Source organism: Gymnogyps californianus, chromosome Z (genome assembly GCF_018139145.2).
Source record: "Gymnogyps californianus isolate 813 chromosome Z, ASM1813914v2, whole genome shotgun sequence".
NCBI classification, from domain to species: domain Eukaryota; kingdom Metazoa; phylum Chordata; class Aves; order Accipitriformes; family Cathartidae; genus Gymnogyps; species Gymnogyps californianus.
The window spans coordinates 7,262,966-7,279,158 of record NC_059500.1 but is presented as its reverse complement, the minus strand read 5'-3'; the positions used below and the strand labels follow the sequence as shown (position 1 = coordinate 7,279,158).

The 16,193-nt window shown below is 41.0% G+C and overlaps 1 protein-coding gene across 1 annotated transcript in view; it reads right to left on the bottom strand.

The window, feature by feature from the left end:
* The window catches only part of ACOT12 (acyl-CoA thioesterase 12), a 30,884-nt gene extending 15,555 nt beyond the window's left edge, over positions 1–15,329 (bottom strand). Inside the window, exons 1-6 of the mRNA XM_050912804.1 lie at positions 15,194–15,329; positions 12,431–12,500; positions 8,220–8,280; positions 7,073–7,174; positions 4,584–4,716; positions 2,518–2,668 (exon numbers count right to left, since the gene is read on the bottom strand). Of these exons, the coding sequence (XP_050768761.1) occupies positions 2,518–2,668; positions 4,584–4,716; positions 7,073–7,174; positions 8,220–8,280; positions 12,431–12,500; positions 15,194–15,329 (653 nt within the window). The remainder of the gene's footprint in view (positions 1–2,517; positions 2,669–4,583; positions 4,717–7,072; positions 7,175–8,219; positions 8,281–12,430; positions 12,501–15,193) is intronic.
* Between the last annotated feature and the right edge of the window lie 864 nt (positions 15,330–16,193).

Genomic DNA, 16,193 nt, shown 5'->3' with positions numbered 1-16,193 from the left:
ACTGTGTTCAATTACATGTAGTCAGGTTCAGCTGGGTTGTCCTATTGGATCTCTTTGAACTGCTTGTGAAATAGGCTGTAGCCACTCTGGTAAAACTTTGCTGGTCTAGTACAGAAGATTGTCTGTGCCAGGTGAGTACCCTTTCCACGAGCGTACTAGCAAAGCTGCTCTTTGGACTAGCACAGTGGACAAACAGATAAACACCTGATCAAACCCAGCTACACTGCTAAAGGAAAAGTTTTGCAATGCTGTATCATCTACACTAGGGAATTCCAACAACTCATCGCTTCTCTGACCTTCACAGATATTCTAGAAAAAAATCTGCAGTACAGATACAGCTTAAGGGTTTGTGGAATTGGGATCTAGTTTGCAAGCTCTCCGGAGTGGGCAAAAATTAGGTTTCTTCAGCAGTTCTAAATGTAGTCAAAGCCCTACTCTGTACTGGGATCTCCATGCATCACATGAACAGGGAACAATATACAATAATGCCATTTATTTTTAGACTTTGAAAAAACATGCTCTGTCCTCATGCATGTGTGCAAAACTCCTCAGTAAGAATCCCATATGCACATCTGAGAATAGATTTTTCATTGTGTAGTGTTTAAACTTGAAAATACAGCTTTGTAGCGTTCCTAGCTTTTAACTCAACTGCACTCTGCAAACTAATGTACCACTATTGTTAAATGCACACAATTAGCTGTAGCTAATTAATTGACTGGTACATCTTTTTAATAGACTAATACATTCAAATGACTTTGTAATTTCATTAAGAATAATTTGCTCTTCTGATTTAAAATGCTAAATGGTGATCTTACTTACAATGTTCCCTACAAAGATGCAAACACAGTATTATTGAAAATAAGAAAGGAACAAAACTGAAATTTGGCCTAAATATTCAATTTTTCCTGGAAAACTATGCCCTGAACGCTTTCACTGCAAGTGTAAGAAATAAGAAAGTACGGATCCAGTTCAAACTAATATTACTAATATTCAAATGGCTTTATTGCTATCTGCAAGATTTTCATTTACTGTCCAGCCAAAAAAGTGCGGGGGGGGGGGGCGCAGGGGGAGAGGGGAGAAGGGAGAAGGGTGAGTAACCTTTAAAATGGCCTTAGAAATTTATTTGTCAAGAGTTAGCCCTCCTCTTCTGTTCCTCCATCAGAGTTTGTGGCCATAGCAACTCTTAACTGGCACCTTCAAAGGTCAAGTCTAATTGTGAGTGGCCTCACAAAAGGTTTGCAGCAAGACTAGCTATTTCTCAAGCATAAACTACAAAATCTCTGTTTTCAACAAGCCTCTGTCACCAGCTATTATTCCTGAAATTTTCAACATGACAAATCGTGTTTGACATTCATTAGCTCAAAGAAAATTTTTTCAGTGCTTGGTTTACTGATGTTTTCCGTCTCGTTTTAAACCTAAATGTGACTCTCACCAGGTAAAATTTATCAAATGAAAACAGGTAAATATTTTGGGTCATATTATGGCAAAAATCTGAAACAAACTCTTTGAAGCCAATGAAGTTACACACTGGGGTAAGGTCAGTGCATTCTAATGTTACTAAAACAAGCTGTTTCTCCAACCGCTACAGAAAATCTATTGTTATCAGTACAACTATTGGCTACAAATCAAAACTATATAAATAATGAATGGGGAAGTCATTTAATTATTGAAGTTAAAAAGCGAAAACATATCTAACATCCCTGCAGTGAATTAGGTCACTTGGTATGCAAGGAGAATTCAAACTGAAACTCAAGAGTTGCTTACAAAGAAGCTTTGTACAGCGTCCAAGAACAAGGAGGGAGAAAAACAATGGTTTGATTTCAGGGGAAGAGAAATTAAATGATTAAGTGTCTAGGCCATACTGACAAGCAATATTAGGCAGTGTCACAAAAATACTTCACACTTACTACCTGAAGATGTCAGAGCCCTTTAAACTGCTAAAAATATTACAACCCATAGGGTGTGGGACTCAGAGAGACTGAAAGGTTAAGTGACTTGCTGAAGATTATGCATCCATTCTGTGTGCCCACCAACAAAACAGAACCTGTTTCTTTTAATTTTTCTTCTCTGACTTATTCTTTCTTCTGGCATAAGGATCTGCAGACTAACATTTAGAAGGCTGTTCATTTTTGGATATCAATTGATACAGCGTCAGTATTGGTTTTATGCTGACTTCAAAACTAACTCTGCTTTTAAAACACTGCACCAACCACAAGGAGGACAGATTTCTATTCCTATGTCCAATGCTGACTTCCTGCAGAGATTCTCAGGAGGGTAACATAACCTCTTTTGCCTTCAGGTCTGCATGTGTACCAGAAGAAGAATAATATTTGACTCCCACAGTGGTGTGGCATGCTGTGGGAACTGTACCACATAAATAGTTCAAAGGCCTCCTGCAATCTGAAGAGGAAGAAAAGTCACAAAGTATTTTTCAGAAAATAAATCCCTGTGAAACCCTTAACATTAAAATCACATCCATTTAGAACCATATGCAAAGACTATGATGTACAAAAGTACCTTGCTGAAATACTTGCCACTGTCTCCATCCAAGCCATGATCTGGCCACCAAAAGTGTTTCCATGATGGTTTGCATGAGGAGGTTGGACAAGCTCAATACTCTGTACATGAGTAAGGTCAGTTGAAACTGCATCTTCCTCTTCAATGATATCTGAAACACAGCAGCAATGTATTAATGAATTATTTCAGCTAGTAACTCTGACAGCCAAGAAGAAAATACCCCCAGTTACTGAAGCGTGCAATTTGCTTCAGGCTCAATGGAAAGAAAAAAAGAAAGACACAGAAGACCTCTGTTCTTTGCAAGGGAAGCAAGAGGCTGAAGATTTGCTCTGTTCTTCCAAGAGATGTAAGAGGTGGGGGATGGTGCACCCCGCAGTCTGTCACAGCACAGTGATCCTTCCCAGCCCTCACTATATCCTTTAAAGAAGCTGTGTCAGAAGCAGTTACTGTGAAACTTGGCTAGCTGTGAATGCAGGCAGCCAACAGGCTCAGCATGTGCTTGTGATTATTCATGGTTGCTATGCCTGACCTCTAACGGATGTTGTCAGAGCAGTTTATCACTTATTCAAATGCCTTTCATAGACTTTGACCACCATGTATGATGGGCACCTGTGCAAATGTGTCTAATTAAGGTTAGAGTATGACATGATTATTTCATAACCTGTTACAAATCTTGTGATTACCAGAGACAATATAGAACACACGAAAAAGAGAAATACGGATCTGAATCAGTAACCACCTTCCATTATCTGAGCATTTCCAACTCCACTTTAAAATGTTTAGCCATACATCCTCACTCTAATCTTTGTTTTTTCAGTTATATTTTGCAAGAACAGATTTAGGCATGAGATGATGTCAGTCATTTTAAAAGTGCATATCTGTGTTAGAAGCTACTTGACCTGAATTGTACTTTTGATTTTTGCCATAATTAACTAACTTTATGATTATGTAAATATGTGGACACATTTGACTAACTTGCACTTTGGACCTAAGTTGTTGCATAAGAGCCACTCAGAAGACAAACTTCACTTTCTGGATATGATTTATACCTATTTTGCTACCTGGCAGCCTTTACTTGCAATATTTTCTTCTTTCTTTCCCCTATTTTGCTTGTTCTGTCTCCTTAAGGAGGTGAATTAGCGCAAATAATGATAAGATCCTTTGAGGAAGTTTCCAGGCAAGGCAGTGGAAACCAAAATCATCGACCTCTGATTTGTCTTTCATGGTATTAAGCTGTCTCCTATGAGACAGTTACCATGAAGACAAATAACTTGTTTGCTTGTAGCAAATAAGACTCTTCAGTTCTACACAGTCTTACTAAATTGTTAAGACTAGAATTTATATTTACAACAGGTTTCATCTTTCCTCAGTAAAACCACATAATTTCTGTTGTTTGTACACAGAGTTACAGCTCAGATTTTCCAAATATGAGCACATTTCTGAACTGTTGTGAGTAATTTCTTTTGCAGAGGAACACAGCAACTTTTGAGCACAGCTGTCTTTAAGAACAGAGATTACTATCAGAAACAAAGATGAACCTGTTTCCCAGCTCAATTTTTCTAATTTGGTCATAAGGAGTTTAAAATTTTTTTTACCTGTTTTGACCTCCATGTAATGAAGTTTCTCCTGCTTATTGGGAATGACCTCACAACATAAACATAGTTCTTAGTGCTTTCTTGCAAAGACAGAGCCATAAACCTGAGTGAATTTTATCCTTCTATCTACATTACAACTAGTGTCATAGGAGTTTATTACTGTATTGCAAAGTTCTGTGTGAACGGTTAGATCTTACACATATAACCTACATGAAGATCTGCATTTCACATCTATTTAATGCATGCTTGGCCTTCAATCTTGCATTTTTAAATCTGGAATCTCTGGAAGACAAAGAAATACCACCCTATTAGAATAACTGTCTTACACACCCTCACAAATCTGGCACATGCTTTTCTACATGATACTGCAACCTCAAGGAGCTCTACTCAGATGTTTTGTCTGCTTTTTTCCTCCCTTCCAGCTGCCCATAATTCATTTGTTCCATCTTCTATGCTGACCACAGTAATCACCTTCCTTATTACTCTCCTGCATTAGGTTCTGAAAGACCTGTTCATAGCCCAGTCGGATTCTTCTTCTCTCAATAGCCAGGGTGTGCTCCAGGTGGTCTTCTGTAGACAGAAGCTTTACAGGTTCTAATTGAATCTATGCAAATGGAAAAAAAAAAAAAAAAGTTATGAATGCCATAATCATAACAAAGTGCACTTTGAACTTAAAATGGCATCAGCATTTTCTACAACCTTTTGCTATCAACTGTCCAAGATGACAAGTTCTATTAATACAAAGAAGTGCAGAGTTAAAGTTCAAGAGATTCTGCATTATCCTTTCAGAATCGTTTGTTAAAACGAAGTGCTTTTAACTTTTAAATACAAACATCCATGAGATCACACACAGTTTAAGACAGTTCTCATTGGAAAGAAAAAAGAAAAAAGAAAAAAGAAAAAAGAAAAAAGAGAAAAGAGAAAAGAGAAAAGAGAGAAAAGAGAGAAAAGAGAGAAAAGAGAGAAAAGAGAGAAAAAAGAGAAGGAAGACAAAAGAAAAGAAGAAAAAAGAAAAGAAAAAAGAAGAGAGGAAAAAAGAAGAGAGGAAAAAAGAGAAAAGATCTTAATATGAAGGTTTGTGTATTGAATTTTCGTATCAGAAAAATAATCCAGTCGTATTGATCAGGGTGTAGTCTATGGGAAAGTGTACCCCAGAGTCCACTCCCACTCACTACACAAATAGCCTGTTTCCCTCTTTCACAATTCGCTCCATACTCACATAGCCTATTCCACCTATCTGAGGACCTATTTTCAAAGAAGCACTGGTTTTCTGAGGTGGAGGAGAAACACATGAACACCCAGCAGTTGGTGCAGCTTCAGATTCTATACATTTATGCCCAAAATGCTACTTGTGCCCAGACACACACCCTTCTCTTGCCAAGATCAGACATTCTTCTCCATTAACTGCAAATTCCCATGTACGTCAATTCAATGACAAACTGAATCTAAACCTGTACTGGCTTAAGCAAATTATTACCTTTAGATAAATACTGCAAAGCTGCCACTGAACAGTCACTTGTGTGATTTGTCTAGCCTCAGAAACCTTAAAATAATGCACAAGCACTGCAACACAGACAAATTCAACATTTTGTGTCCTGCAGTGGTGCTGCTAATGTTTCCCAGCCTTTGAGTCTTCAAACCCTCTTGCAGTTTCCTCGCCTCCTTTCTGGCCCTCCTCAAGAGCTTCCTAGCTTTTTCCAGATGGCCCAGCTGAAAGATTAAGATGGTGAGTGCATACTGTTGCTCTCTGCACAACTTTAGCAACAGTTGTTCAGAAAAGTGGATTTGAAAAAATGTTCTTTCATTTTCCAAGACTTTAATTTGTGATGGAATTTGAACTGAAGTCTCAAACTCCCTCTGGGGCATTCCTGTCTTAAGTCTAATCTTAGTTAATCATCACCAATTTAATCCTGAATTAACCTCCCTGGAAATCTGGGCAAAAGGTAAATGGGTTGATGCCATGGATATGACATCAAACCAATAATAAACAATCCTTACTTTATACTATTTTAGTGCTTTCAGGTTAACCAATTTAGCCATCAACCTTTCAGAGACAAGCTGGGCTTTAGTTTTGGTAAACCTGTTCCGATCTGTTTCTTCTGCAAACTGTAATATCTCACTGCAGAAAAGAAAGCAAAAATGATTGGATATACTAATTGCTCATGGGATGACTGCTGCAGTGGATGTTAAAAAGGCGGATGCACTGTCTTAACACATTAAACAAGACAGGAAATTCAGATATATGATTCTAGTCACTCATGTTCAAGAAAGTAGAATACTACATACAAAGGGAGTTTATTAAGAGGATCTGAGGAATATTTGGCCTTTCTCATATGAAAACTTTAAAAGAACTGTTCCTGTTTGGCACAGCAATGTGAAGGCCAAACAGTACTGTGACTGATTTCTAAATACCTCCGGGGAGCCAGACACTGGGGAGAAGAAACAACATTGGCATGAAAACTAATTAACATAAATGGCAAAGAATTAATTTAGATTGGGAGCTAGCTTAAAAATAATGTCTTCTGTCTGAATAGTGATGTCTGAACAACCTCCTCAAAAGGGGGAGTGAAGGATAAAGAAACCCCACCCCCAACACCCTTGCAGGTTTCAAGATGTTTATAGATCAGTTTCTGAAAAGGAGAGAGACCATGCAGACTCACAGGGATCTCTCTTCCAGTGCTTGCCTCCATCAATATTGCAGCCCTTACAAAGATGCTAGTTCTATTACTAGCAAATGTGCAAGAGAAAGTGGAAACAATAAAAAAAGCCTAACAATTTCAGAGCAGAGATGTGGGGAAAAAAATATCTCCATAATGTCTGGACTTCATGCTGTTTTCCTATTACTGATCAGAATAAACAGGTATGAAGATTTTCCTGTGTTTCACAACCAGAAAAGTTGGGTTATTTCACAGAAACTCAGTCCCAATAACTTCAAGCATAGAAGAAAACAGAAAGAATACCTTTCCAGCACCAACTGGTTTGGCTACATATGTTGCATATGCCACACTCACAATTTTTTCAACGTTAGTCAAAATGTCCTGTACTGTAACCTTGATGCCAACCTACAAGGAAGGAGGTGGTAGAGGAAAGAGACAAAAAAAGTATTTACATCATTGTCAGTTGAGCTGAGACAAAATGGTGCAGTGTTTATCAAATTAATCACGTCCAGTCTTTAAAAGAAAAAAGGTTAAAAACCTGCTCTGCTATCACTGATACATCTCTGAACACGTAAGAACATCACAATATTCTCTGAGCTCTGAAAAGCTTTTTAGTACAACAATTATGTATGTATGTTTAGCCACACCTGTAGGGTAAAATAAAAAATAGGAAAGACACTTAGATTTAATCTTATGGATATCTCCTTCCATTTACTTGTGTGCCATTCGGAGCCCCCATCTGAATCTTTCTAAGATCTATATGAACAAAAAAGTCTGTATAAATGTATAAAACACAATGAAACACTTGAACGTGAAACACTGTATTTGATCCTGTGAGACAGGCCTGCCATGCATCAAAGCTTCTGATTTTTTTCTAATTTTTAGAATCTTTTGGAATACATTCTCTGTGAGATGCATCAGTTTCATTAATATTAATGAGAACTGGACTTGGGCACAATGCAGAGAAAAGTACCCTTAAGGTTCAATTCTGATTTCAAGTAAGTGATTGGGCAATGCATTGCATACTTGTTACAATATGAAGAGTAAGAACATGCATACACCTGAGATAAATATTTTTGCATCAGAGTTTTCAAAAATACTTAGAATTCCACCTGTTCGGTGGATCCTAGCTCTGATCTAAAGACTGCTTAGAGGTCAATAGCTTTGGACTGGACCAACACCACCTATCCCATCCTGTCCATTACATCTGCCAAAGATTTTAAGTCTTGAGGGTCCAGTTTCTGTTTTGACATGGATCATTTTACAGGAAACATGCAATTATAATAGTAATCATGAAACCAGAGTTTCATTAGCTGGTGTTATTGTTTAGATACCTGCACAAAGCTCCTTCTGAAACAAGTAAGACTGGACCCATGTTGCATTTCTCTAGTCCTCCCACCTCTCTTCTATTCTTTAAATATCGTTAGGAATAAGATTGATGATCTCTTACCTCCATGCTGGTTTTGAACGCTCTGTTCACCTTTGCTTTGATGGTAATAATTTGTCCAACCCTGTTAAGATGAATAACATCTTATGGTATGTAATCATGCAGCTTAATAAGGGCTTGAACTTGCCTCTCTAGATATTCCTAATACTAGTGAAGAAAATTGCATTAATCAGTCTGTGTCTTCCATACTGTAGTGAAAATACACTGAAAAAGGTTTAGCACTGTTATTCATCAGTCAGACTTCACTCATGCTCAATAACAATTTTAGTCACTCAGAAAACTGCATAAGCTTAATACTAGCATTCCTTCTCCTTGCTGATGTCTGTATGATGTCAGGTGTGCTCCAGGCCCCATGTCCCCCAAGAAATTTTGGCCTAGATTCTGCTTTTGCTCAAAGGCACATCTTGCTGTGAGTTATACCAAATCACTGAGTATATCTAGCTGCAAAACCACACAAGATATACTTTGTGTGCATTCTCTAGCATACAGATACATGCACATGAGGAAATAATCCCAGGACAAAAAGTGCTTTTTGACATCTTTGAATGATGGGGAAAGAGTTCACCTTCCAAGTTTTGGCCAAGAACAGGGCTGCAGCATGTCCCTTCTGTCCTAACAGCACACCTCTGAACAACTACTCTTTCCCATTTACCTACATAGAACACCTAAACAGAATTACATCTTTTTACCTACGTAGAATCAAATTTAAATGAGAAAATAATTTCTTTCCTTCTGGAATTCCTGAAGTACCTGTCATGTGTTGATAACAAGAGTAACCCTTGTTTTCAAACCCCTAATATCCTAACACAAAGCAATGCTGAAAGGGTGGAAAGAAGGCAGTCTCCCCTAAAGTTGTCTTATTGAGCAGAGCAGTAAAAGGACATGATGTGCATGGTAAGTCAGAACCACAGCCAAAATAACTGGGTATCAGGCCACTGCCTTCAGGGAATTTAGACTGACTTACAACTGCTAAAGATCAGTCCCAGAGCAGGCAAAGTGCCGCTAGCTACATCCGAGACTGCAAAATGTAACTCAGACCACTTGTGAACCTATGAAATAGCATTTACAGCTAAGGATTTGGCACAGCTATGACCCCAGTTTATAAAAAAAAAAATTCTTCATCATTTCTTCCTAATTTAATGAATAAGATTTTGACATTTAAAGGTAAGGCTTTTCTTAAATTGCTTCTCTCAGTGCCAGAACTTCAAATGAATTGTTACCAAACACTACAATGGGGAATAGGAAACCTGCTCCTTCACAGTACCAGACAGGAACAACCAACTACACGGAAACTTTCTCTTTCTTGTTCACATTCAAGAACACAAGTGGAAGCCTTTGAGTAGACAGGGGGGAAAAATGGTTAGAGGAAAGAATTAAGACCATCTGCAGATACACAGCTCTCATTAGCTTTTGAAGAAAGTATTCAGAAGGAGTTTTTCCATCGTTCATTGCAAAGAAGCACAATCATTAACGTAATAGTTCTAAACTGCACAGCTAAGGGAACCACCAGCTCATTTACAAAAAGGATTATGTGTTCAGAACAATAACACAATATTTATGTTTAAGCTTGGAAAAGAAGTTAACATTACGACCTCGTAAAAAAGCTTTAGAAATCTTAGAGACAGAACTCAGTCAAGCACCCTGAAACACCTCTGAAGACTCTGTATCTGTCATAGAACTCCCAAGAGGATTACAGTAACACAGCAATGACAAGTACAAGGTGAAAAAAGACAGAATATATTCATTAGATAAACTCTGTGATTGAACACGACACATGCTGATAGTGAGTGTGAGGCTTTCCTTAAAAGAGGGAGAGTTCAGAGTCTCTACAGATGCTTGCAGAGGACGTCATGGTCCCTGTCAAGAACATCATGATGCCGGATTGTCCATGAGGTCCCAGCAGGGACTGCAGAGGTCTCAATCTCAGGCTTACTGGCAGGGCGCTATTCCTCTGTACAAAGATTGTTTATTTCACCTTTGTCAGTGACACCTCCCTGGTGACCTCTCTTCCTCTGTGCGAGAACATTGCATAAGAGAGGTTGAGAGAGGTAAGTCTGGGTCTGTCCGCCTTTGAGGAAACTGCAGGGTGGGAACAACAGAACAAAGCTGGACATGATCTCACTCAGCCTGAGACGCTAGTCCCGCAGTAAGGTGGGTTTGGACTTCACAGGCACTAGATACCCTGACTGACTGACGTCTCCCCTGGTGCTCCAAGCAGTCTATGCAGCTGGACTCACATTTCATTGTAGAAAAGTGTAGTCCTCTGGGGTCCACAGCCATATCAGAAAATAAAGATGTCAGAACTGAGATGGTCAGACAGTACGATAGGGAAATGTCTTTTCATATACTTTCGGGTGCTGCTTCAAAATGAAATGTTTTACATCATTGTATCATGTATTCTGACTTTGGACAAACTCATTTATTTAAGCCAAGAGAGCTGATCAGCCTGGGTATTTAAATAAATACGTAAGGGCAGAAGTCATAGAACACTACACTTTCACTTGTAACTGGCAGAAAGCTTTTGAAATCTATCAGAATGAGCTGAATATGATTCACATACGGAGCACTAACAAAATTTAAATAAATGTAATTTAAAATCAGATGTTCTTACTTCCACTGAACTGCTGCATATTAAAAGACAAGGAAGAGGGATTTATTTGTTATCATGACATAAAACTGAGTTTTGCAATATATAGATTTGTGGAAATCTCTGTTTCCATGTCAACTGAAAAGAAATATGCACAGAAGAGTTAATCCTTATAGAACATTTGGTAACCTGAGTTGGCTGAATGAAACCTTACAGCAGGTAATTCACTAGAGTGAGATACAAGAGCTCTCTTATTTATGCAAGATGTTTGTATAACCAACAAGATCTGGCAAAATTTAGGAAATTACACAGTGAGCTACAAACAGGATGTTAGGGATGACCTGAGGCTGAAAAATAATTACTGAAACCACTTCACAGTTACTACGCTTGTACCCTATATTTCTGTTAAAAATGAAACATTGGCACCACAAGTGGAAGGAGAACTAGAGACATACTTAGAAACAGATTTGGAAGGAAAAGTATTTTCATTATATTTTAGAAGCTCTGTTCTGCTCTCAGAAACAAGAGAGAAAATTGCTCTGAAGGTACTGAAGTCTGAAATATTATGCCTGAAAGAAAAACATTACCCTGACTTCATTTATACGACTCTCTGATTACAGTTTTCACGGACAGGATTTTTTCCTAAGGACAAAATTAAAACCACAGAACAATTACAGGCAGGACAAACATTTTAAAACTAATTTTGTAAAACAGACCAAGAAATTCTCTTGAGTTTTAGATTCAGTATGACCATGTTCACTTCTTTGTTACTGGTTCTAGTTCTCATCCTAATGGCCACTGCTCTAAAAATACGCTGTTCATAAGGGTGAGCAGATGCTTATTTTACACTTGTGTACTGCAAACAGTTTTAAATTGACATCAGCTGTACATCTGACAGCCAATGTTGCTTGGTTCACAGTCAGGACAACTGCATGTGCATTAGTCTGTGTAACCAGGTCCATCCCATCTAAGCACTCATTAATTTCCAGATTGCAAGGTGTAAAAAACCACAAAAACTACAAAGTAGTGGCTTTATGTAAAGATACGGTTTAGGAATAAATGTGCTATTTCCTCTTCCAGTGTCTTTTATCCCTTGGAAAATCATGAAAAATGCTTAAAAGAAAAATTAAGTCTTGTATTATCTTGTAGATTCAGTCAATATTCGATGATCACACATGCAAAACATTTCTGTTTTGTTAAATGAACACATTTTTTTAAAAGAGCTGAAAGAAAGAGATGGTAAGAAATAAACTGAAAGAGTACTTGCAACAATAAAAAATTCTTACAATAACTGTTATAGGTATGTATTCCTTATTTAACAGAGATAAGTAATGGCCTGCAGCATTCACTTTAACTAGAGCCAAAGATCACTGGGCTATCAGTTTCTCACCTGGCATCTAGGGTGCCAAGTCAAAGTAACTACAGCTTATTTTTGACCTGTGAAATTGATCTGTTTCTAGGTGGGTCAGGCTATCACAGATAGAAAAGAGCAATTTTGAGACTTAACCCTGTGACTCTGGGGAGTTCATTGACCTGCGATCTCAGATTTTATAATGCCTCAGTTTATCTCTGCCAAATAAGAATCTCTAGAATGAAAACATTTGACTGTTGTTAGCTGGTTTTGTACCTGGCAGCCTCTTCAAACTGTATGTCATCCATAGACGCTGTTACGCAAGACACACCAGCATGTTTCTCAGCTTCAAAAAGAGACACATGGACACACAATTACCACATTGCATTTGCAGCAAGCTATTCACCTAGATACTTGTGCATGAGACAGAGACGATACACAGTAGATCCCAGTTCTTCTTGTGATCGCCCTAATGCAAGTCTGCAGGGGACACCTTAGAAAAAAAGAAGCTAAATAAGATTAACATTAGTATTTACCATGAAATAAGGGTAAGGAGATGAGACTAGATGATGATAACAATCCTACTAAGTTTGAAAAGCTCCATTTAAGGTCTTTCTCTAAAAATGAACATTCTGGTAAGAGAGCGCTAACAAGCATACTGCAGGACAAAAAGAGTCACAAAGCATTAACAAGCCTACAGAAATCTCAGCAATATCTCCCTTAAAACAGGATGTCATGAATATCAGGTATGTTAAACCAGTGTGGAAGTTTTATGCCAGTTGAGGATTCTCAGACACAGGAGAAGGATCTACTGGCTTATTAGCACGGTCACAGCAGTGGAAAGCAGGTAAGTTCATGTCCTCAGTGCTGTACTAGAAACGCAGGAATGAAATAAAAACAAATACAAACAAGATTTAAAAAATCAAAACTAAGTATTTACCTATTGTAAAATATTTTTACCAAAATTTGAACTGTGTTCTTCATCTCCCTAGGATGCATTTGGTTATGAAAAATAATGCCCCCTAATTGTATTAACTATGAAAGTTAATGTGGAAAACGTAAACATCTTCTTTATTGTTAATATTTAATAGCCCAATAGTTATCTTTTTACAGCAACTTATTGTGATTTATTATTTATTTGACCATGGCACCTAGAGTTCCAAGTCAGAGGCTGAACCTCCACCACACTAGGAGCTGTATAAACACAGGGAACCCCTGCTCCAAAAAGTTTCCTGAGTGACAGAAGCAAAACAGAGGACTAGCAGGAAACCTAGAAAACAGCACTGCATAACAGGCAGTTCTCACTCCCAAGCAGCCCAATATTTTTAGTGAGCATCGCAAGAAAAAGCTTGGAGGAATTAGAGGATGGTGCACGAGTTACACCAGTATCTGAGGAGTTCCCTTTGAAAATATGATGGTAAAACACACGAAGGCACTTATCAGAAACACAGCAAACTGTGATGAAAGGGAAGAGGTCACTGACGACTAAGACGCTGGAGTTGCCACTGTGACAGGTAATGCAAGGTGATGAGTATGATGGCGATAGTCATAAATAGCCTTCAAAGTGAGGAAGCAGCCAGCCAGGTGGATCACATCTAAAGCAGCAGGATATGAAATGAAGAACATGCAAAGCCCAGGCACTTGCAGCTGCACCAGCTGGCACTAATGTGGGTGAAAGGCAGTAAAGCCAACAAATCCCTGCCTGGCATGTTGAGTTTGCTGTGACACAAGAAGCTAAGCAAGGTAAGGTGTTAAAAATCCTTTGTGTGTGACGGGATTAGCCCTGTGGCATGAATGACTGCTGCTGCCCTAAGCCTAACCAAATAAAAGCAATTATGAAAGTGAGCGCTGGTGGCAGATTTGCAGCTGATGAAGATCATCACAGCTTAACCAAAGTCCAGGGAGCAAGGATGAACCATTGTAGCAGGTGGGGCTCTGCCACTTCAGAGCAGGGACTCGAGTTCAGGGGCTGCTGAGATCAGTTCAGGGTGTCTCCGCAAAGAGTACTGTTAAGGGGTATGTCACTGAAGGGCTGAAATCAAATGACTGCTTCATGCTAGAATACATCTCAAAAAGAATGTGTGATCATATTGGGAAGTTGCTACATGCTAGGTAGTTTCTGGGTTATTGTGTGGGACAAGTTCTCCAGGATCCCAAGTCTTCCTATATAGGAAAAAAGGATTATGTAAAGCTACGCCGAGCGCAGCACACACCTACGCAGCGAGTGCACCACGGTCACCACGTCGCATGGAGACGCCATCCAGACATGAGTTCCCCAAATATACCCGCTATTCTCCGCAAGGCTCATTATGGACTGCTAATGTATGCAGCTGTACTTGGAAATGGAGTTCACTGACAGCAGAGATAGCAGAGCCTTGGGTTTTCTTAGCGCTTTAGATGCAGCTTTCACTTCCAGAAGTTAGCTGAGGAGATTTTAAAAGTTTTTGAAGCTGAGTTACACCAGACACAGAGTGCTCTACACGCTGGTTGGATTTGTGGTTGTTCGTTTTTTCCACACGTGCGCCAACATTCTTGAATTAGTACTTTTCTTTCTTCTAGTATTTCTCTGTTTTCCATCCCTTCTTTCCCACCACTGCTCTCTTTCTTTAATTCTTCTCATCCTAACAGCCCCTGTCGCCCCCTTCTTCGCTCTCCCCTGAGACTTGACGCTCCTCTCCAGCACCACAAGCTTTCTCGCTCCCTTGATGCCTGTTCCTAAGCTGAACCCCCAAATCTCACACACTCCCCCCGGCTGAAACCTTCCCTCAAGCCCCCCTCCACCTCCCCAGGGGCAAAATTCCGCCTCCTCCTCGCCTGCCATCGGCAAATATCGCGACGGGGCTACCGGTTTTCAGGGAAGGGGACGCTGTCCCCACAGCGCCGACGAGTTTAAGGCGCATTTCTGAGGGGAGAGGAAGGCAGCCCCCGGGGCAAACGGCGACGGGGGCGCCTCTCCCCGCCGCCCTGAGGCGACGCTTCCCCGCCCGCCGCCCCCCCCTCTGCCCCGCGGCGCCCGCCAGCCGGCTGCCGCCACTCTACCTGCGAGGCAGGCGGTGGCGTCCATCCACTTGAGGAGCTGCCCGGCGCTCAGCTCCCCGCGGTGGTTGGCGTGGGCCGGGAAGACGGTCTGGCACATGCAGACATCGCCGCCCGCCGCCGCCCCGCGCCGATCCATGGCACCGCGAGCGAGACGGGCAGCGGCGGCCGAGGCTCCCCCCGGGCACGGAGAGGCAGCGGCTGGCTCGGCCCTGCCTCTCCGCTGCCTACCGGGCTGGGGCGGGACCGGCCCGCCCCAACGCCCAGGGCTGAGGTGGAATCGCCTCCTCTGGAGGAGGCCGGGCCGGGGCCGCGCCGCTGCGGGGAGGCGGGAAGGAGCTGCCGGGCTGAGGGGAAGGGGGTGCCGGGCCGCGTACAGGGGCACCGCGGAGCAAACGCGGCCCCCTCAGGGGAGAGGAGAGTGGCAGCGGGGCTGTGGCCCGTTTTTACCGCCCTGCTGCCCGTTTCCATCCCCCGCGGCTCCTGCGCCGGCACCTCCGAGGCCGCCTCATGGCCTGGCGTCAGCCGCCACGATGGCGCGGCCGCCAAGAGCCTGTGCCCGTGCCGCTGGTGGGTTTTGGCGTGTGCATCGCCACCGAAATATTTATAATCTGGCTCAGATTTTTTTTTTTTCTTTTCTTTTTTTGAAGTCTTGCTCTCTCATGTTGTCACCAAGTTGACAGCCCGGCACATGGGCCCAGGGAAGACACATTCCCACCTCCAGACGCTGGTGAGCCCGGTAGGAAGGTACCGCGGCCTGGTGAACCACTGTCACTGCTGGTACGGACATTCTGACACTTACCTCGGTGGCCATGGCCCTGGTCACGTATTCCTGCAGGAGTTAATAACTGGAGACCTCACAGAGGGCTCCTCCTTTTACCTCCTCCTCCTCACATGGCTGGTAAGGTACTGCAGGATATTACTGCTCTTGCAAACTATGAAAATATAAGCACTGCTGAGGAATAGTGGAGCAATTGCTTTTGAATTGGTCAGGAAGGTCAAC